Source organism: Pantherophis guttatus, chromosome 1 (genome assembly GCF_059756535.1).
Source record: "Pantherophis guttatus breed Tessera chromosome 1, ASM5975653v1, whole genome shotgun sequence".
Lineage (NCBI taxonomy): Eukaryota > Metazoa > Chordata > Lepidosauria > Squamata > Colubridae > Pantherophis > Pantherophis guttatus.
Window position 1 is genome coordinate 66789828 of NC_142063.1, and position 23446 is coordinate 66813273.

Sequence of the window (23446 nt, forward strand, 5' to 3'; positions counted from 1 at the left end):
GGATTCAAGTAATTTAACAACCGGTTCTCTGCCCTAATGATTTTTTCCAACAACCAGTTTCCCAAACTGCTCAGAAAGTTAACAACCGGTTCTCCCGAAGAGGTGCGAACTGGCTGAATCCCACCACTGGCTTACTTTCTTTAGTCGCTGTGGCCCTTGGGATAATTTTTTCAATCTGTAAATTGTGGGAAATGACCAATTTTGGGTGAGTCAATTCTTATCCAAAAATGATGCAAAATAGATATGCTAAGCATTAAAGATGCTTAAAACAGCTAGTTTGCAAATAAAACTCAGAGCCCAGGAGGGCTGCAAACATGCAGTGCATGCTTCTCTAGACACATTGCAATCTATATAATGCACACACACACAGCAGAAACATATTTTCAATACTCAGCATAAAACATTTTTTTTAACCTATACCAATCTTACTATCAGCAAAGAATGGGTAGGGCAGTAGAAGATCTACCCTCGCCCTCAAAAAGATTGTTTAATCCTGGCCTGGGCTTCAAACTCTGATTTGATAAAAGAATGCTCTGAATTTCTTTTCCTTCCTAACTCTTCCTTAACAGTTTCTCTATAGGATATAGAGACCTAACCTGATCAGAATTTGCTTTCTGTCTTTCTTGAACAAGATTAGCAATAAGCTTCACATCACATGCTATACCCAAACATATAAACCAGTGGTGAAATCCTACCAGTTCGCACTGATTCAGGCGAACTGGTAGTGATAAAAAGCTACCGGTTGGTCTGAACCGATATTTCCAATGATCAGCTGTAACACGCAATTTAAAATCGCTAGAAAGCAGGAAATCCTGCTTTCTAGTGAATCTAAATTGAGCGGCACAGCTGTTTCCCCTCCTTGCTGTTCTACTTACCTTTCCAAGCCTCCTTTTTCTGCGTGCAGAGTGCATTTGGCTCGTACTGTGGATGTGTGCATGCGCAGCATGCATTTGGTGTGCACTGTGCATGCGTGCGTGTGCGTTTGGCATGTACTGCACCTGTACACAGCGTGCGTTTGGCAAGCACTGTGCATGCACGCACGTTAAAACCAGGAAGTAATAACATCCAGGCAGGTGGGCCGAGCTTTGTGCTGCCGCCACTACCACCCGAACCAGTGCGAATCAGTAGCATTTCACTCCTGGCTGCAATGTAAATAAGTCAATAATTCTTTATATAACTTAAAATCAATTCACAGTGTCAAGTTTCTTAGTGGAGAGTAGGGGAGACACCAACTGGACAAAATGATACAAAAGCTCAATGAACAAGGCTCACAGTCATTCATGTGGAACTGCAGAATGGATTTTACATATCCAGCCTCAAAATGGCTTACAGTCTTAGAAGGATGGGTCCTCTGTATACACAATTACTGTTTGTACCATAAATGTCACTCTATGTTTCTATTCTGCAACAATTTGATTTACATTTTACCCTTTAGTTTCTAATATGGATTTCATTTTATTTGCATTTTATTCTTCATTTTGTATTTTGTACTTAATTATTAATTTGCTCCAGCTCAAGTCTTTATAAATTATTAATGCTTTAGAATGCTCGTTCTAAAGGAAACTATTTTAGTTCTTTGATTCTGTTTCTGTTACGTGTATCAATGAAAAATTGTTTACCTGGAAGAGACTGTAGTGTGTATGATACTTGGATTTAATTCCCCAAAATTCATTTTCAGCCATTGTTTAATACATTTGGTGTAGGTATTGTAGTGAGGTCTTAAACACGAATGCCCTCCTGAGAGGTGATAACACACAGGCCTCAGATGACCCAATTATCATCTATCATATACTTAACAAACATTGTCTATACTTGAGATTAAAGATAGGAAATCTAGTTAAAAGCACAACAAATTTTGTCTTACTTCAGACAGTACTAAAGAATACATGGATGTCTATGGAAATTCTCAATCATCCAGGCCATGGTTGTCCCAAATGTGCTTTTCCAAAAGGCAGCAGAATTGAAGAAGCTTCTTGGAGGAGAAGTGAAATGTTTTCAAAGAAAGAAAGAAAAAACAAGGAAGTCCAGTTGCCTTTTGGAAAAGCACCTTTGGAAGAATACATGGCATTACAAAGATATTTTTATGCATAACATCCTATGTGTCAAAACTGAATAAGCTTCTTGGATGAAAAATAAAATGTCTTCAATGAAAAACAAAGTCCAGGTGCCTTTTGAAAAAGCACCTTTGGGAGAACCGTGACTTGGATGACTGAGAGATTCATTACGGGGTTATATGTTCATCAGCAAAGTTAGTCCACATTACAGTTTGCAAATTTATTTCTATCATGGTTGCAAACTGAATTATTTTATTATACTCCTATACCTATATACAATGACAATAAAGTTTATTATTATTATCTTATGCATCAAGGAATAATGCTGAGCAGTTATCATTTATAAAATGCCAGTGAACCTTATGTAAAATTAACTTGGGTTCAGTTCAGAGCAGATTACAAAGAATACCAGCCATAGGAGGAAAAGGATATGTAAAAGTACAACAAGCAAAATAAATCTGGAAGCATCACAAAGCAGGAACCTTTCTTGGAAACAGAGATGACACTATATAGGACCCAGAGTGTGACAAACATAGATAATCTATTAGATAAACATATCTAATAGATTAAAAAAACCACAGACAAATAAAAATAAATTAATATAGTAATATAACTAGGAACTCTAGGATTCACAAATATACTTCCAAAACACTAGAACCAACAATCTTTTAATCTAATAAGGAAGCACTGGATATGAAGAGATAATTACAACTGCAGTTGCCTGAGCTTCAGAGATGCCTAGAAAACGGGTTTAGCTGTAAATTCCAGGTATCTCCAAAAAGTATACAGGTGGGGAATTCTTTGTCTAAATACGCCTAGCCATTTAGTTTAAAAATTAAACAGTATTAAAAGGAATTACTACTCAGAAAGGACTTTGACAAAAGAACTGTTTGTACTAATAGCCTCTGTGATGTTAAATGATCAAACCATTTGTTATCTAAGACAACAATCAACTAATCAATAAGTAGTGATTCTCACTAAACTTGGTGTAGTAATTTTAGTATCAAATAACCATATTTTAAAAGTTATATATTAAGATATCAAACTTTACTATATCCAATTGAAAAAAGTGGAACTCACAACCTTTCTTTTTGTTTATGTTTTCTGTTAGAAATTCATAAAATCCTCAAATATTTTTCTTTTAATTAGTACCTCAATTCATAGTAAGATGAATGGCTGAGATGTTTTCATTATGTTTACTTTCTAATAAATAAACATAAAAGTTAAGTAACATCCAAACCTGAACACCACAGAATTCTTCAGATTTTCATCCCACATCTCTGCATACAAGATTGGACTGGGAATTATAGCTTACAACCTCATATAGATTTTCCAGGGACTTGTATATAATTCACACAAATAGAAAAATGCACATTGATCATTTCTGCAGAAAGGTAGTAATCCTGAACGCATAATCAATAGAGTTGGTTTCAACCAAGGAGAGAACTAATTGAAGATAGTGATTTCCCTGTCTAAAACAAGGGATCATTATAATATGGGATGCTGCAGAGGATCATCATTATGCAACTGGCCTGCCACTAGAAAACTTTTCTAGTGTTGCAGATGCATAGAATGTAAACAAGGAGCAGAAGTAGTGCATTGATAGGGAACTCCTATAGGAAACTAGACTTCTTTATAAAGCTTTCTAAATGAATATGGGCAAGCTCTTATCTCTCACCCCCTCCACAAAAGTACAAAGTATCTAGACTTCCTTTTTTTTTTAAGGTTACAATCCTGCATGGAGTTCAGCTAGGTAATTTCCTTTGCCTTTATTGGAAATAGGCCAGCTGTGCAGAAGATAGCAATTTCTGACCGCCAAAACACAGCATATTGTCATCTAGGAAGCAGCATAATATTGAACGGTGGTGATCGTACATCCTTCTAAGTGTGTTACCTCCTGTAGACCACAGCCCCTTGGAACAGTGAAGTCCTGTATAACACAAGACCACTTAAGAGGAGAGGAAAAAAACCGCACCCTGCAACTGTGTTTACTTACCTAGCAGAGAACCTATTAAGATGACAACCTGCATAACGGTAGTAAAATGTCGATAGATTTGTTCTTCCCTGTATGTCTCGTATTCTGACGTCCCGACCGCGTGGGCGCTTCGGTTGATTCCCACGATCTGAGCACTGGATGCGTTCAGGGAGCTTTTGACAGCCTGAAAGAGACCGCGCTCGCTCGCGTTGGCTGAAGCCCAGCTTGCATTGTAGCCCATGGCGGGGTGTCTTTCTGCCTCCCTCTTACTTAACAGTTACCTCCGCACGAAGCCCCAGCGCTCTTCGCCGCACAAAGCACGCAGTTAGCACCTGCTTTTCTAAGCGCAGCCGTTTTTCCATTGTGTTTCCACTTAAATGTCTGGACCCTGGAGAAGCCGTCTGACGTTTCAGGTCTGCATCTCATTCCAAAGAGGGGCACACATCATGGCAAAACGGGAGAGGGGGCGGGGGGAAAGCTGACTGCATCTGGCACTTCGTTGTCCCATATTTCTTGCTTCCCCCCACCACCACCACCCTCCCTCGCTTCAATGCCACTGCGCGCCCGTCCCCTTTCAGCGCTTCTGCTCCGCCAAAAGCGCAAAACAAAGCCTAGCCATCTGCTCGTTTCCCTCTAGTACGCGCAACCGGCGTGCCTCCAAGTGGGGCACTTGACAATGCTTTTTTGGGGGGGGGGTGTTCTTTCTGGCACGGCGAAGCTCAGGACAGAAGCTCGCACATCTTGGAGAGGCATTAGCCTTCCTTCCCTATCTTTTTTCCTAAGGCAGAAGCCGTTTCAAGTTTTCTGCCAACCTCGGGTGGATTCCGATCAGCGAGGCTTTAAATCAAGCTTGATTGTTCTCGGGCAATCGCATTTGAAGAGCTTGACGCTTCTGCCTCTCACTTTACAGATTGGCATCAGCAACTGTTCAAAGGTTTTGTGGAACCACTTTGTTCGCTTTCCGCGTTGACTGCAGGCAGTTTTCTGTTTTCCTAGAAAGAAAGAATCACAGGACACGTGACCCTCAGCGGGGTGGGCTCTGATTTTTTTTTTTTTTTTTTTGAGAGGTGGCAGCCATTTTGCTTTTTGGACTGTCAATTTAAGGACTGAATAAAACCACGTTGGGGAGGTGGAAGTTGAACACTATTGCACTGCAGAAAGTGGTTGTATTTGTGTATAATAGAGGAGATAAAAGTTTAACCTACTGAAGTTTTAATTGACAAAGAACTTTGCAATTGAGCAAGCCTTGGAATAGTTTAATTTTTTTGACTTCCCACTTGTAATACACACATAAAATACCTCTTTTAAAAGGATTTTGTCTATTAAGTTATTTATTAAATGTAGGTGCCATTGACTCTCAATGAATATCCAAACATTTGCAAATTTCTTTTAAAGCTTATATGCAAAATATTAGTAAAGGCCAAATTGGCCCTAGATTCTGCTGACTCTGCACACTCTCTCCAATAAGTTGGAAGATCATTTATACAATTTATTGAAGCACTTCACTAAATAGGGTCTCTCTTCAAAGGAGGAACTCAGAAAAGAAATTGGAGTTCCCTTTTATACTTAGCATAACAAGAAAAGTAGAGAGAAAAAAATTGATTGGAGAAATCACCCTGTCCATTTACCTCAGAAAAATGGACAATTTGCTAAACATCCTATAACACTAAATGTAAGTATGCTCCCTCGGAGTCCAACTTTCACTTTCCCAAAATGTCACAGAGAATATTGCAGCTTGCACAATTCTGATTTTTGTAGGTGTAGACAATCACAGAATCTGAATATTTTTCTCAAGTCCTTTGATGCTAGTCAACCAAGTACTAGTCTGTGGCGGGTTTTTTTTATTGCTTACTAGCTGAATACCCATGCTCCGCTACGAAACTATGTGATCGGGCTTGATAAATCGACACTTAGAGTTTGAAAATTAATGAGTAGTTATGATCGGCCTCTCCTCTCTCCTTCTCTCCCGCAGGCTAGCCCCACAGAAGCCAATCCCCTTCTCTCCCTCTGGCTTGCCCCATAGATCCTCTCCTCTCCTCTCCCCTTCTCTTCCTCAAGCTGGCCCCACAGAAGCCTCTCCTGTCATCTCCCTCAGGCTGGCTCCACAGAAGCCTCTTTTATCCTACCCCCATCTCTCCCTCACACTCGCCCCATAGATCCTCTCCACTCCCCTTCGCTCCCTCAGGCTGGTCCCGTAGATCCTCTCCTCTCCCCTTCTCTCCCTCAGCCTTGCCCCACAGAAACGTCTCCTATCCTATCCCCTTCTCTCCCTCAGGCTTTCTAGCCCCTTCTCCCCATGAGGCTTGCCCCACAGAAGCCTGTCCTATGCTATCCCATTCTCTCCAGAGTTATTTTCAAGTTGGGAGGGGGAGTAGAATGTCTAACTGTTCTAACTATGAATATTAACATGCTTGTGAAAAAGGCACAGAAGAGGCTGTAAATCTATCTCAGCATCTACTTCTGTCCTATCACAGCACCATTGAGAGTGTCCTGACATATGGCATTCTTGCAAGGTATGGGAGCAGCTCTGTAGCAGACAAAAAAGCTCTACAGAGAATCATTAAAACTGCCCAGAATATCATCGGACTCCAACTACCAACCCTGGATGACATCTTCGAATCTCACTGTTTGAGAAAATTGCATAACATTCTCAGAGACTCTTCCCATCCTGCTTACAATCTTTTTGGACTGTTGCCTTCTGGCAGAAGATACAGAACAATTAAAACTCGGACCACATGTTTTCTGAATAGTTTTTATCCCAGAGCTATAATTGCACTCAACCATGATTTAAAGGGCCACCATCAGTAAGCTGTTGGACAGCATTACTTGGTCTGTTGTGTGGATGTTTGAATGGTTTTAGGGGTGGGGAATTGTGGTGGGTGGGAGTGTGTTTGTGGATTGTTATGTGTGTTGGACCTAGTCTTTGGGTGTTAAGTGAATTTCGTTTTATGGTATACTGTGTATACACATACAATGACAATAAAGTTATTATTAACTAATTAGCATCAGAGCGTGTTATAATAATATAGGAAATACTAATGCTCTGATGGTCAGTTTGAAAAATCCTTTCTTAGTGAGCACCTAGAAGCCAAGAGGAACATATGTGGCAAATTTCAAGTTTGTAGGCTTTACGGTTCTGGAGATTTCGTGATTAATGCGTGAGTGGTTTTCGCTTATATATGCTGCTCAAAAAAAATAAAGGGAACACAAGCAGAAGACATCCAAGATCTGAATGAATGAAATAGCCTTATTAAATACTTTGTTCTTTACATACAGTAGTTTATACACTGCTCAAACAACTAAAGGGAACACAAAACTACTGTATGTAACAAACAAAGTATTTAATAAGGTTATTTCATTCATTCAGATCTCGGATGTCTTCTGCTTGTGTTCCCTTTATTTTTTTGAGCAGTGTATATATATAGATTCCTTTACTGTTGACGGTTGACCTCTAAGGCGGAAGCTATCTATCACTTCTTCATTGACCACTCCAAAGTTGATTGTTGTACCTGCCTTTCTTCTTCTATAGCTTAAGGTTAAATCTGCGCTTCTTCCATAATTCCTTTATTTTAGTTTCATCCCAATCATTTTAGCTCCTTTATTTTCACTTTAATTGACTATCCTGGAGGGTCCTTGTTGCCTTCTTCACCTACTTCCAAAACAATTGGCACCTAGAAAGTCTTTCAGTATAGTGAGTAAACTTTTTGAGTTGGTGGGATCTGGGCAACAATATATCAGCTTGCAAGATATTCTTTTAATAAAGTTGCTATCTTGCATGGATGAGCTTGATTTGCATTCATTGAATACTGGTCGAATATTCAAATAATGTAATATCAAAACTAATTAATACAAATAATATAACTTCAGGTTCTATACATAATTGCACAAATCACATACATTTTGTCAATTATCAACAGTTCTTCAGAAACAATGGAGTTGGTGCATTGTTTGGGGATAAAGTCTGAACTAAAATGTTATCTGTTTTATCTGAAGTACAATAAATAAATGTCTAGAGAATTTAGGTTTGACTGTAAATATTGTAGATATCCATACAAGCTTTTGATAGTCCTATTAGCAACTTTCTTAATCTCTGAGACAAATTCTTGTTCACCCTGTTTAACAGATTTAACAGATTAATAGAGTTGGAAGGGACCTTATAGGTCATCTAGATCAATCCTCTGCCCAAGCAGGAGATCTTACACCATTTCTGACAAATGGCAGTCCAGTCTCTTTTTGAAAGCTTCCAGTGATGAAGCTCCCACAACTTCTGAAGGCAAGCTGTTCCATTGGCTGATTGCTCTGTCAGAAAATTTCTCCTAATTTCTAGGTTGAATCTCTCCTTGATCAGTTTTCATCCACTATTCCTTGTCTGGCCTTCAGGTGCTTTGGAAAATAGCTTGACCACTCCTCTCTGTGGCAGCCCCTCAAATATTGGAACACTATCATGCTATCATGTCTCCCCTGGTCCTTCTCTTCACTAGACTAGCTATGCCCAGTTCCTGCAACAATTCATTGTATGTTTTAGCCTGCAATCCCCTAATCATCTTGGTTGCTCTTTCTAGAGTCTCATCTTTTTTATAGTGTGGTGATCAAAACTGGATGCAGTATTCTAGGTGTGATCTTACTAAGGCTTTACAGAGTGGTATTAGTACCTCACTTGATCTTGATTGTATCCCTCTGTTAATACAATTTAGGATTGGATTGCATTGGGTTTTTTGGCTGCTACTGCACACAGTTAGCTCATTGGTTGTCCACTAAGACTCCAAGATCCCTCTCACAGTTACTGCTATGGTTTCACCCAGTCTATATGTGTACTTTTGCTTTTTCGTGACTAACTGTAAGACTTTATTTTTCTATATATTGAATTTCATTTTGTTAAATAGGGCCCAGTGTTCAAGTCTGTCAAGATCCATCTGGACCTTGAGCCTATCATCTAGGGCAGGAGTGTCAAACTGGATTTCTTTGAGGGCCGGATCAGCATTTTAGTTCTCCTCCGCGGACTGGCTGGTGGGGAGGAGATGGGACGGATGCCTCCTGCAGCACCCTATGGGCCAAAATGGGGCACCGGGGGGGGGGACACATGGTGATGCTATCCCACTTTTTTCTAGGTTATCAAGATATAGGTTGTGGTCTATGTTGAATGCCTTGCTGAAATCTAAGTATATTATGTCCACAGTATTTCCCTGGTCTACTAATTTAGTCACTATGTTGAAGAATAAAAAAATTGGTTTGGCATGATCTGTTTTTAACAAACCCGTGCTGACTTCTAGTTATTAATTTACTCGTTTCTAGATTGTGACAGATCTGTTTACTATCTTTTCCAGTATCTTTCTGGGTATTGATGTTAGGCTGATTGGTCTGTAGTTTCCTTGGTCTGTTTTTTCACCCTTTTTTGAAGATGGGAACCACATCAGCTCTTTTCCAATCCTCTGGTAGTTCCCCTGTGCTCTAGGATTTTTCAAAGAAGATTTTTTTGTTATTTGTAGACAGGGTGTTAAAACTAATAAGGTAGAAAAATTTTATTGGTTAAAGCATGAGTCCCAACCCTCGGCTTCAGTCCATTTGGAACCAGGCCATGCAAATGGCGGGCAAGCATGTATGTGCAGCTTAATTCACATGGGGGTGGGTACTTGCATGCAACGCTCCATTTGCATGCAGCTCCATTTGCATGCAACTCCATTTGCATGCAGCTCCATTCGTGTGAGTGGCAGGTGTCTGTGCTGCCACTTGCACAAATGGAGCTGTGCACAGGCACACATGCCCGATACACAGAACCATCCCCTCTCCCACCCATCCATGCGACAGGATACTACACCAGAAAGGTTGGGGACCACTGAGTTAACGCACCAGGCTAGAAATTGGAAGACTGCGAGTTCTGGTCCTGCCTTAGGCATGATGCCAACTAGATGACATTAGGCCGACCATTCTCTCTCATCCCTAGGAAACAGGCAATGACAACCACTTCCGAAATCTTTCCAAAAAAACTGCAGACTTGTCTAGGCAACGCTGATAAAAGGGCACCAAAAGGAGAGAGAAAGAGTTGCCAACAAAACAGTTCATCCATGTTCCTCAATAGCTGCAACAATTTGTCTCCTACTGCTTTTATGTTATCTGTTTTATTATAGTAATATATGTTTTATAATGCATTTTATTGTCTAGATGTTTTTAACATTGAAAGCAATTTTAATTTCATAGTCTTTGGCCAAAGCAAAGTATTAAAATATTTAAGTTATGAGATATGGAAAAAGTAACTAAATCTGGCAAACATAGGGAAATTGCAAATAAACATCAAAACCCCATTTCTGTAGTTCTGAAAAGCATTATGGGGCAGTATATAAGTCAAAGTGCTATTGCTATTGTTATTGCTGTTTCAAAGTCTTTCATTTTCTGAATCACTTCAATGAGAATAGGTGCAGTTCCTGTATTTAAAGATAAGGATGTATTTTGGAGTTCTGTTAAAATAGAATAACGCAGTCAAGAAGCAATAAAAATAATACACATCAATATTAGTAGCTTCAAAAATCTGTGTAACTACATAGTCTATAAATAATTGAAGCAAAAACCACCTCTAATTTGAATTGTAGATGACATCCCATCTTAACTTGATAAAAGGTACTCTGAGCCATTGATACACCTTGCATGTATGCAAACAAAAGGAATGTTCAGACAACAAGCATAGTTTGCATGCTTAAATCTTCACACAGCACACAATCCCCAGCTTGCATGACTATACATGGTCTGGGTTCACGCAATGGTGGTTTAGAAAATCATCGTGGATAGGTTTCATTTTGGCTTAATGAGTTCTCAGTCTCTCTTCTGCTTGCCAAGACACATCCCAGAAGGCAGGCGCCTACAACTGGGAACCGAAGCTGCTAATTGAGGCCAGCAGCTGCCACAGAGAAAGCAAATGGAGGAAAAATGCTTGGTGGGACCCAAATTGGCTTCATGAAATCCACAAGCGTCGCACCTGCTCTCCACAACCAAACCACTCAAACTAGAAAACAGCTTGAACTTCGTTTAGGAAGTAGAACATCTAGAAAGCCCAGGCCAGGCAGCCTCTGTAGGGAGGATTAAGTTAAAGAGATTAAGTTAAGGAACCTGGTGGCGCAGCAGACTAATAGCCTGTTATTATCATTCAGCTGCCTGCAATTACTGCTAGTTCGAATCTCCCCAGGCTCAAGGTTGACTCAGCCTTCCATCCTTTCTAAGGTAGGTAAATTGAGGACCCAGTTTGTGGGGGCAATAAGCTGACTTTGTATAAATATACAAAAAAGTATGAAGGCTATTGCTTAACGCATTGTAAGCCACCCTGAGTCTCCGGAGAAGGGCAGCATATAAATCAAATTTTAAAAAAATAAATTTTAAAAAAAGAGATAATATAGACTGTCATAGAAGATTGAGGTAGGTGAGGCTGCCCTTCCTCAGCCACAAATACCTTACAGAGCTGGGGAGGCAAAATTGACTTTACATAGGGGGTGAGATAATCCCCTCCTATATATACATAAAGAGCCACTGAGAGGGGAGGGACATCTTGGGTAGAAAGCCACGGACACAGCTTCATCAGCAAAGCAGCGCCAACTCCACTCTGGGTTCCTGCTTCCCCGCCGTCGCAAGGGGCAGCACCGGCCTTCGGCGGGGCCTGCAAGCGAGGCGGAAGAGCGGCGCGGTCCCGCCCACCACCGTGGCGACTAGGCAAGGGCCCGGCCTTCTGCCCGCCGGGCTTTGATAGCTGGCGCCGAGATGGCTCATTCGAGCGGGGTCTTGCAGCCCCGAGCCGAGACGGCCGAAGTGACCTCGGAGCAACCGGAGAGCTACCAGCTTCGCCAAGAGAACGAGCTGCAGGTGCTGGAGTCCATCTACGGGCGGGACTTTCAAGACCTGCGTCTTGGCCGGCCGTGGAAGGTAATACGAAAAGGCTGGCCGGGTTTCCTGTTTGTCGGTGTTATGCAGATGATGTCCAGAGTTTGCAAATTGGGAATCCAAGCAGAAGCTCGTGTAGATGTAGATTTATTGATGTATGCATTAAACGGATTTAAAGGTGGCTAGAAGTTCCTTTTTTGAGACTGAAGTTTTGTTTTTGTTTGCCTGACTCCCCCCCGGTCCTTGTTTTCACCTGTCCTTTCCTAAGATTGTCTGCTTGAAATTCAGTCAGGATTCATTCACAACCAGAGAAAAAATGAAGACCCTATATACTATAGAATTTCTCAATTATATATTTCCGTGGATACCTAAAAATATGTGTTTATCATATACACATCTGTTACTAATTGTTAATTACAAGTCCTGCTGTTGCAAGTAGTAACAAAAGACTGAACATGTACACCCAACCTGCTACTTACTTACTTTACCCTTTCATATTCTTGGCTAAAAATGAGAGAAAAAACTCATAGTTTTGTAGGTTAAACTCAAAACCCCATTTAACACTTTAGCCCAGCCTACTTTAGTTTTAAGGGGATAAAACTAGAGGGATAAAACTTCCCCCCCAGGGGTAAAATCCAGCAGGTTTTGACAGGTTCTGGAGAACGGGTAGCGGAAATTTTGAGTAGTTCGGAGAACTGGCAAATACCACCTCTGGCTGCCCCCAGAGTGGGGAGGGGATGGAGATTTTGCAGTATCCTTTCCCTGGAATGGAGTGGGAATGGAGATTTTGCAGTATCCTCTTGCCATGCCCACCAAGCCACACCCACCATGCCCACCAACCCACGCCCACACAACTGGTAGTAAAAAAAATTGGATTTCACTACTGCTTCCCCCATATAATCTATATGAACCTCCCTGGAAAAAGTAGATGTTAATGAAATGTCATCTCCATGGATCAATTATTTAAGATAAAGGGATGAAAATATATTTTGTATTCTGGCAATCACAGGTATAAAAATTATACAACCCCAGTGTTACTTTCTGAATTTTTTTTTTTTTTAAAAATAGCATAAGAAATTGTGGGTAATGTCCTAATACGTATTGCTTTAACAGTGATGCGAAATATTTGGCAGAGGGTTTTTTTTAAGCAAGTCAGCTGTCAATAATAGTATGACAATGTCCAGCTAATGATTTTCACCAAATAAATAATTAAATCCACCCCTTCTGCTTTCTTCTCTGGTATTAATCACTTGAGATTAATTAACTTTAGATTTTACATAGCCCAGGGCTAAACATAGAGAAATATAATGGGAGAGTAATATTATCCCCAACAAGATGATTTTTTTCTAGTGTGTCTTATTTCATTTTTCCTTCTTTTCCTTCTTGAATTTAGTTTGAGACACATGAGTATCAAATGATTTCTTAATATGACTGTTTATCAAAATGAGCAATTAGGATAAAAAGTATGAAAGGGAATATTTTTTTTCTTTTCCCAAGTGTTGCTGCTGTTTTGTGAATGAATGTGTTGTGAATGTTAAAAGAAAACCATCAACTTACTTTCAATAAGTAATTATGTTTTACTTAAACATAATTAGCAAGGTTATTACTTCCCCAAAGACTATGGTTTTTCCCAGGACATTTATATATGACGCTTGATACAATCTTTCCTTATTAAAAGCTCTTTCACATATTTAGTTTGCAATTTCCCTTGAGAACAAATTCCGCTTACCAGAAAAATAAAAACTTTGAATCCACTCTTGTGGTCAGATAGAAAGTCTTTGAGGGTTTGTTGAGCACAATCAGAATTTTTTTTTAAATGTTGCAGATACGGGAGCCTCCTGAACTCAATCTGGTCTTGAGACCTCAGGGATTAACTGGTGACCACGAAGTCTATGCCAAAGTTGATTTATGGGTCAAGTGTCCCCAAACCTATCCCGATATGTGAGTAATTTTTTTAAAAAAAAATCTATTTTATACTTTTTCTAAAAATTAAAAAAAAATGTTTTTCTGAAAAATCTGGATATAACATAACAATGGATATGAATGAATGAAAGGATATTTAATTGAGGAAGCATCAGTGGTGGGTTCCTCCTGGTTTGGCCCGGTTCGGCCAAGCCGGTAGCGGTGACAATATGACGTCACCGAACTGGTTCTGCCCCCCACCCCCACCCCCCACCCCCTGCATTATTCTTACCTTTTATTTGGCCCCACCCCCAATCTATTGCTGCCTCCTGAGTCCCAGCTATCGGCTAGAGGGAAAAAAACTGTTTAAACTCTTGCCGCGGGGCTTCAAAGGGCCGCCCTACAGCTGATCAGTGGTAAAAGAAAACAAATGAGTAGACCGGTGCCTGCAAAAATAAATGGGTAGATCAGTGCCTCCAAAAATAAAATGAGTAGACAGGTACTCATTTTGTAAGCAGTTAAAAGCCTGGTAGACCAGTACCTCTGCTAAATCCTAAAGAATTGTCACATGATCATCAAGCCACACCCACAGAATAAGTCACGCCCACAGAACCAGTAGTAAAAAATTTTAGAACCCACCCCTGTGAAGCATGCACTGGGATGGGAAGCAGATTGGATTGGGGTAAATGTTCTGTGCCTTCACAGATAATTTGGAATACATTTCTTACTGCCCTTGCTCATTGTTCATGTAAACAGGGCCTCGATGGTTTTGAATCCAAAACATTTAGACAAACCAGATGTTTTCTACCTGAAAACGTCTTGTTGTATGCATGCAATGTGTATCAATATCGGTAGCTCAGAGTACCTTTTATCAAGTTAAGATGGTATGTCATCTACAACCCAAATCAGAGAAAGTGTTTTCGCTTCAATTATTCATAAACTGGTGACCTCCAGAATGGTATAAACCCATTTATATGCTTGAAGCTTCTAATATTGATATGTATCACTTTTATTGGTACATTTCCAGATTTAATTAAAAACTAGGTCTGTTGCAGAGGTGGGCTTCAGCAGGTTCTGACCAGTTCTGGAGAACTGGTAGCGGAAATTTTGAGTAGTTCGGAGAACCAGTAGTAAAAATTCTGACTGGCCCCGCCCCCGCCTATTCTCTGCCTCCCAAGTCCTAGCTGATCGGGAAGAAATGCGGATTTTGCAGTAACCTTCCCCTGGATTGGGGAGGGAATGGAGATTTTACAGTATCCTTTCCCTGCCACGCCCACCAAGCCATGCTACGCCCACCAAGCCATACCCACAGAACCGGTAGTAAAAAATTTTTAAACCCACCGTTGGTCTGTTGGATTATCTTTCTTTCCACATATATATAATCTGGCACTGTTTCCCTTCACCTCACAATCCTCAGTAGAGCCCCTGTGAAGCCGCCTCCTCCTTGACTGACCCACAGAACTGCCTGCCACTTTTCTGAGGAGGAAGGAGAATAAAGGGAGTCACAGACTGTGAGGAAAACTGTACCCCCAGTCTCCATCCTGGTATGTCCCCAGGGGTCATCTCCCTTTCAGAAGGAACAAACTTCATACATTAACCACCTGTGCACCTCAGCCAGCTCTACTCACCAGCAGGCATCCATCCCTCACTACCTACTGCCGTTAACAGATTTCAGATTCCGGCCTGATTCCAAAGCCGTCAATTGAAATGGGCAAGAGGACAGCGATACATTTCTCCTTATATCACACAACCTACAGGTTTCTAGAAAGTATAGTTGAAAATCACAGTCACGTGACTGCAGCTAACGGGCAACGCCGCAGTAGGCACAACTTTGGGAATACAGCTGATGTAAAGGTCCTTGAAATTTCAGTTATAGGAGTAAAAGGTCTTGGATTCTGGATGCATTTTTAAAGTTAGCCTATTTGAGATACCTTACTTCAAAAATTGCTGCCGTATGATGCACCATTTCACCCAGTTGAAAGTTACAAATAGACAAACAGGAGACCTTTTGTAGTATATGGGTAGATGCTCTAATGGCTTTCAGAACTCAACATTTGTGAATCAACTTGTCTGTAAGAATGTATGTGTTTATAAGAGACTGCCTGGGACTTCTGGTTTAAAAAACCTGTGAGGCAACTTTTAAAATATTTGCTGGTAAACCTCAACAACTCTGCTTTCTCAGTGTTGCTTGATATTTTTAGGACTCAAGAAATGGCTGACTTTACGATGGTTCTTTAGAAACTTTTTAATCTAGACTTCTTTGATTTAAAATTATTTTTAAATGTTTTATATTACTTATAGCTGTTTAAATTAATTGGTTCTTTTGAAATGTGTAAATACATTTTTATAATCTTTTATTACAATTATGTTCTATTGTGTTTAGGTAAGGACCTTGCAATAAAAAGTGGCTGACTAGTCTTTTAAATAGGCCAATAACATGTTTTCATGATTTGTTGGAAATAATGGTACTGTGGTATAACTTGGGTAATTCCTTGTAAAACTCCTGTTCTAGTGATTTCTTTTCCTTCCCTCTAGTGTTCCAGAAATAGAACTTAAAAATGTGAAAGGCTTATCGAATGAAAATATAAACTTGTTAAAATCCAAACTAGAGGTATTAGCAAAAGAGCGTTGTGGAGAGGTAAGTGTGTACATTTAACTCTAGATGTTGAGCGACATTGTCGGTATAATATTTGAGGTGTCAAACAAATATGGCAAAGTATGTGGGCGCGTGCGTGCGCATGTGTGTTTTGTGATATGACCCTCAATTTTGAGCAACATAGAATTTTTTCCAGTAATTTCTATTAGGTGAAAAGTATGTACCAGAAGCATCCATCATATATGTTGCAGATTATGCACTGGTGGTCCTTCACTAACACCTTTATCTTTATTCCCTAAGCAATCTGAGATCAGTTTTGCTTTAATAGCTACTTCTGTAATACTATGATCTTCAGACCTTTCCATTTCTTTCTGTAAATCATTACCAGATGTGTGTCGTCTTGCTAGAATGCCCCTTTTAGTGCTGTGTATTTTATTTTTGTTTACTGATTTATTTATTGCACTTCTGTACTGCTGTACTAATAATAACAACGCTCAGTGATAATCAATGAAAATACAAAGAACCATACCATTGCAATACTATGATAATAAAAACAAAACAGTAATGAAATGAAGATCTATAAAATTAAATAAAGATAAAAATAGACAAGCACAGGTATCAAACCCATTGTAGTAAAAGCAACTCTACAGTTGAAAAAGCCCTAAATAAAAGTTCTGTTTTAACAGCCTCGGGGAATGAAGTTAGTATAGGGACCAACCTATGGACGGAGGCGTTTTATAATTATTAATTAACTTATACATTACTTTTTTATATAGCCTTGTGTTACTTTTTATCATGCTTGATTAGAGGATTTTAAAAATCTTTTTGATTACTTCGTGAGTTTTCATTATTAAGCATGGATAGCTATATGAGTGTTTATTATAATATTCTAGCAGAATATTAACAGGCTCTCATTAGAATTGGTAGTACACCATTAATGCTGAGAGAGATAGTAATATCTAGTTACCTTTAATAAGCTCAGTGAGGTAGATTGAATGGGGCACAGGCACACACACACACCACAAAAGCTGTAGGTTACACGGAAAGTTGGGGGAAAAAACCATCCCAGAAGAAGCAGTAGTGCATCACATAAATAAGGTTTCCCAAAATACATAAATATACCTGCGAAGTCACCAAAAATTAGGCTTGTCTTGAAACATCACATTGATGATGATGTGCTATTGTTACCTGCCCCTATTTATCAAGGGAGAATATGACTTTTACACTTTGGGAGACTTAACTGTAGCCAAGTCATGTCATCTCTGTCAAAAATGCTTGCTTTTCAGTGTTACTTATGTTTGTATGTGTTTTGAAGTAATTTAATACTTCTTTTATTTGCTTGCTTTTTTTTTTTTTTTTTTTGCTTTATCTTGTTGCATTGCAACACACCATAACCTTTTTATTCCATCAAGCGGGCTTGGCCTAATCTCCTCCCTCTTTTAATATGTAAATTTTAATCTGTTTTTAAATTATTGGGGTGTTTTAATCTGTCTGGGCCAAAATGATTTAATTTGATTTTATCTGGTTTTTAAATTTTGTGTATTTATGTATTTTATTGCTTGGCTGTTCACCGCCCTGAGTCCTTCGGGAGTAGGGCGGTATACAAATAAACTAAACTAAACTAAACTAAACTAAACTAAACTAAACTAAACCATAAGATAATTATTTGTTATCCTCCTTCAACAAATGAGAATGCATAGGTGCAAATGGGTTTTAGAATGTTGCTACAGAATGTGAAGGAAACTTTTCTAATTATCTGAATAGTTCCTGTTTTCCCAAACTAGAAAATCCTGTTCTGTTGTTTGATGGAGCTACATATTATATATTACTTTCCAATAACAGTGTGCCCAATAAAATAGAGCAGAAATGCGTGTGTTCATGTGATCAAAGACTTTGAGACTAAAACATATGAAGAACAATTGCAGGATTTGGGTTTGTCTAGTCTAGAGAAAAGAACAACTAAAGATGACATGATAGCAGTCTTCCAATATTTGAGGGGCTGCCACAAAGAAGTGGGGGTCAAATTATTCTTCAAATCACCAGAGGGAAGGACAAGAAAAAATGGATAGAAACTAATCAAGGAGAGAAGCAACCTGGAATTAAGGAGAAACTTCCTAACAGTGAGAACAATTAACCAGTGGAATAGCTTGGCTTCAGAAATCGTGGGCACTTCATCACTAGAGGTTTTTAAGAAGAGACTGGACAGCCATTAGTCTGAAATTGTATAGGAACCTCTTGCTTGAACAGGGGGCTGGACTAGAAGACCTCCAAGGTCCCTTCCAGCTCTATTCTGTCCTTTCTTTGAATCAGTGTTGATTCCTGGACATAGTCCCTTCAGCTTTCTTGGCAAGATTTTGGAAGTCCTTTGTCATTGCTTCCTTAGTAGGGTTGAAAGAGAGAATGACTGGCCCAAGGTCACCCAGCTGGCTTTATGCCTAAAATCAAACTCACTTGGTGCCATAACCACTATACCAACTTGGCTCTAGAGCAGAAATTGGCATGAATAAATGAAGTGATTAATCTTCTCCCCTTTTTTTGCAGCCAATTAAATGTAACAAAGTTCCATTGTCAATTTCCAAAATGCAAATTTTCAAATGCAATTTAGGCTTGAGAAGAATGAAGGCTACATATCTACAGCAATAATGTCTATTATATTTTTCTGCCAAAAGAAACAAAAGCATTAATTTTGAACTTGGAACATTTTGATTATCTATTCAAAGCAGAAATGATATATTTAGAAGGATATGAATGAATGTGCAATCATATTTCATCAAGGTGAACTGGATAATTGAATTAATGGGACAGATCAATACAACATTCTTTTTTTTTATTGTTATGATTATTGTTAAGTGTAAATGTTAAAAATGATTAATATCCTCTTTAAATATCTGTAGAGACATGATAATGTTAATGGTGATCACATGCATACGAATACTGTCAAATGCAAATTGCTAATGACTTTTTAATACATATACAGTATTTTTTGCACTATAAGACGCACTTCCTTCCCCCCAAAAAGTGGATGAAAATGTCTGTGTGTCTTATAGAGTGAATATTGTGGCGGGGGGAGGGGGGTTGGTGCGGTGGCGGCATTCGACACTGCCGCTGGGGAACGCTGGAGCCTTTGCTGCCAAGCAGCTGATTGGCCGTTGGATTGGCCTCCAGAATACCACCAATCAGCTGTTCTAGGCAGTGGCACCCGTTCATTGCCACCGATTGCCACTGATCACAGCCGCCAATCACTGCCGCCAATTGCCATTGCCCATTCGCCACCACCTATCGCCACTGATTGGGGGCGGCGAACAGGTGGTGGTGATTGGCCAGTGGCAAATGGGTGGTGGCGATCGGCAGCAGCTGCAAACAGGCAGCGGTGGTGATAGGCAGAGGCGGCAGCGATCCCCGCCACCTAGAACAGTTGATTGGTGGTATTCCGAGAGGCCGATCCAACAGCCAATCTGCTGCTCTGCAGCGAAGGCTCCAGCGTTCCCTGGTGGAGGCAGCAGACATGGAGGAGGCAGGCTGTTTGCTGTTTGTTGCAAGGACGCTAGCCAGATGAATACTGGATGGATGCTGGCAGGCAGAGGCAGATTTTCTTTTCTTGTTTTTTTCCTCTAAAGCTAATGTGCATCTTATATTCCGGAGCGTCTTATAGTGCGAAAAATACGGTATATAGTTTCATTCTGAATCACTGTTGAGAAATTATTTTGATTCTGCTTTAACTAGTAGGATTTAGAACTATAATACATTTAAAGACAATTTGTTATGCATTCAATAGAAATGTTTATGTTACTCATTGTTGAGATGGGACAGGATCTTCTGAAGTCAAGTTTAGTTGAGTCTTGTGCTGGTTTAGTTATTTAGTTTAAAAGAAAAAAGCCAAAATCAGTTGTGTTTCATTGAAGGATGTGCTGCTGTATGTATATATAAGTGCAGCCAGTGCAAGCATTTAAACAGTTGTGTCAATAGAATAGAATAGAATAGAATAGAATAGAATAGAATAGAATAGAATACAATACAATACAATACAATACAATACAATAGAATACAATAGAATACAATAGAATACAATAGAATACAATAGTTGCAAGGGACCTTGGAGATCTTGTAGTACAACTTCCTGCTCAAGCACTTCAGACAAATGATTGTCCAATCTCTTCTTAAAAACTTCCAGTGTTGGAGCATTTACAATTTCTGGAGGCAAGTTGTTCCACTGATTAATTGTTCTAACTTTCCTTTCTAGGTGATGATATTTGAGCTGGCAGAATTCATACAGTCATTTCTCAGTGATTACAATAAACCCCCTTCAAAATCTTTCCATGAAGAAATGCTAAAGAATCAAAGAAAGGAACAAGAAAGACTAGCCAAGGAAGAACAACAACGAATTCAAGACCTGAAGAAAAAAGAAGAACAGATGGTGAGAACATTGTAGTATTCCTATCCTCCCCATCTTATTCATTTCACGTCTGTTCATCTGAGCAGAAAAAAAAACCTATGCCTACAATCTGAATTATTCATTTATATGAGTATTATTACTAATATATTTTATAGTACTCTTCCAAACAATGAAGAACTGTACAAATCAACAAATCAGTCTGTCTTTCCAATAGAAGAGAATATTGTAGCTCAGAGTTGAACTATGGAGTCCTTGGTGCTCTCTGAGCTTGGTTGTTTGCTTGCAGATGTTTTATTATTCAACTAGGTAACCTCATTAATGCCAGTGAATGTGGAGTTTGCTTCCTGTTTATATAGTAAAGCAAAGCCCTGCCAATGTTGATGAGGGTGTGATTTCCTCCTTGGTAATTCCTTGATTACTATATTGTTTTCTGCATGATTGTTTATCTGTTGTTAATCTTCCAAACTCCTGCTTAGTAAAATAAAATACTGTTCTATGGCATATCAATGAATGTATTTCAGCAACGTGAAATTCTTGATGAAATTCAGAGAAGGGAGGAAGAAAAAAGAGAAGAAAGAAAAAGGAAGGAAATAGCAAAACAGGTATTATAAAAATATTTTCTGCATTGCCAAAGAATAGGAAATATGTGTATCAGCCAGTTTTTTTCTTTAGCAGAATTCTTCGTGAATTGCTTCAAAACGCCTTGATCCAGATTTGGAGTTTGCAGGCCATAAACAACATCAGTATTCTTTAGAAAGATTGGAGGCAGACCTTTCATTTGCTTTACGCCCTGCCAAGGTTTTTGTGAAGCAGTTCATTCTCCCAAATTGAAAACATCTCCCAGAGAAGTTTAAGATCAGAATTTCTTTCATGATGGGTTTAGGAATGTTGGCTGTGGAATTCTGGGTATTGAAGTCCAAACATCTTAGTTGTCAAGTTTGAAAAACACTGATCTAAATTCTCTGTGGACTTGGGAGCTTTTATTTGCTGTTCATCTCTCTCTTTAAGACAGTGGAGGAATAAGCAGAGGGGAATAAAAGGGATTGAGGATAGCAAAAGAAGTTTGGTGTGATATTCTTGCCATAGGTTTATATATACCAAACATAGAATGGTGGGTTTTACCAATGCAACCCCCTCCCCTTTCCTAATGTTACAAATATGTTTGACCTAGATTACCCTGATGCTTACATTTGCACTTGGACTCAATAGAGATTTTGTATGTAAAAGCAGCATAGAATAAATGTCTCTGCCTCAGGTTGCAAATTTACATTGTCAACACTGACTTCTTGAATAGCAAGGAAAATAATATTCAGTTAAGAAAGCACATCATTCTTTAACACCCTCCCTCCAAAGGGAGCTGCAGTCAGGAGTCCATCTACAATAGTCCTTGATTTATTGTTTGACGACCTTTCAAAATTATAACAGCCACAGAATGGGTGATTTATGGCCTGTGAAGCACTCTCAGCCATCATAAATTATTAAACTGCCCCTACCCCGATCACATGACTGTATGTTGGGTGGGTCAGGGCATCCTGTGGTCACGTGAATGCAATTTGCATTTTAATTTATTTGTTTCTGGCAAAAAATATCTATTCAGATGAAATGGCTAGTTTAATGACCACAGCATTCATTTAATAACCACTGCAAAAAAAGAATTATTTACCCAAAATTACTTCCTCTCATGTGATTGCCTCAATTTATGACCATAATGATTTACAATCAAATTTCTGATCCCAATTCTGGCTACAAATCAATTACTTAAAAGATTTTAAAAGTAGTTACTTAAAAGATTTTAGTGCACTAATGTGATTCACTTTCACGCTATCTTTCCAGGAACGCTTAAGTAACACTACTCTGACAAAGCAGGATCCTTCTACTGTTCAAGATGTTGCAGGGAACAGAACGACTGTCAGCATAACAACTGGTGCAACAGACCATGTAGGGAATAATAAATATCGTGCAAATTCCGCAGGACGTTCAAAGTATGTATTTATCAAAATGGGTTATAAGATATTTTAAGAGAATTAATTGCTTTTGCTCATGAAATATCTTGGGTTTTGTAGATGCTCATGTCATTTTGAATGGTATACAAATGTGTGAAAATTAGCAAAAGAACAAAAATAATGAATACTGCATGCATTACAATTTCAGAAAAAATATTTTTGGCTGGATGAATATTTGTTTTCCATCTGATTATTTGTCTGATTATTCTAGTGCCAGGAGACTTAGACATTTTAGAAATTTGCTTATACCATTATATATGATTAATTTTCCACTTCCTGTAGATGTTAGATAAATACATTAAACTATGTTTAACCCTATAGTGGATGCAAGAAACAAGATCTAATTTCAGACAGTATCTTCAAACAATAGACTTGCAAATTATTCATATATGCAAATATGTAACCCGCTTCTAATTTATATAAAAGCTATATAAATTGTTAACTTTTAGTTCATTATTTAAATTCAGACTTCATAGCCATTGTTATAATTGACTCCTCTTCTTCACAGGAAATCCATGAAGTTGAGGGTGTACTACATAAATAAATGAATTACATGGTATAATAGGAATAATATATAAAAATTCTTCCTTGGTTATCTTTTTCTTTTTGAAAATAATATACATTTTCTAAAGAACAAGATAATGACTTGCTTTCTGCCAAATG

General features: G+C 38.9%; 2 protein-coding genes across 7 annotated transcripts in view; one reads left to right on the forward strand and one right to left on the reverse strand.

The window, feature by feature from the left end:
• GPR176 (G protein-coupled receptor 176) overlaps positions 1–6366 on the reverse strand; it is a 29565-nt gene extending 23199 nt beyond the window's left edge. Inside the window, exon 1 of the mRNA XM_034417887.3 lies at positions 4051–6366. Coding sequence (XP_034273778.2) covers positions 4051–4270 — 220 coding nt within the window. The 5' untranslated portion in view covers positions 4271–6366. The remainder of the gene's footprint in view (positions 1–4050) is intronic.
• Positions 6367–11497: 5131 nt separating this feature from the next.
• The window catches only part of EIF2AK4 (eukaryotic translation initiation factor 2 alpha kinase 4), a 42504-nt gene continuing 30555 nt past the window's right edge, over positions 11498–23446 (forward strand). For all 6 annotated transcript variants that reach the window (XR_015729302.1, XR_015729304.1, XR_015729296.1 and 3 more), the window contains exons 1-6: positions 11498–11931; positions 13715–13830; positions 16327–16429; positions 20628–20801; positions 21302–21382; positions 22614–22762. Coding sequence is in view for 2 of the 6 variants with exons in the window: in XM_034417884.3 (XP_034273775.2) it covers positions 11770–11931; positions 13715–13830; positions 16327–16429; positions 20628–20801; positions 21302–21382; positions 22614–22762 (785 nt within the window). In the remaining 4 variants the exon portion in view is untranslated. The remainder of the gene's footprint in view (positions 11932–13714; positions 13831–16326; positions 16430–20627; positions 20802–21301; positions 21383–22613; positions 22763–23446) is intronic.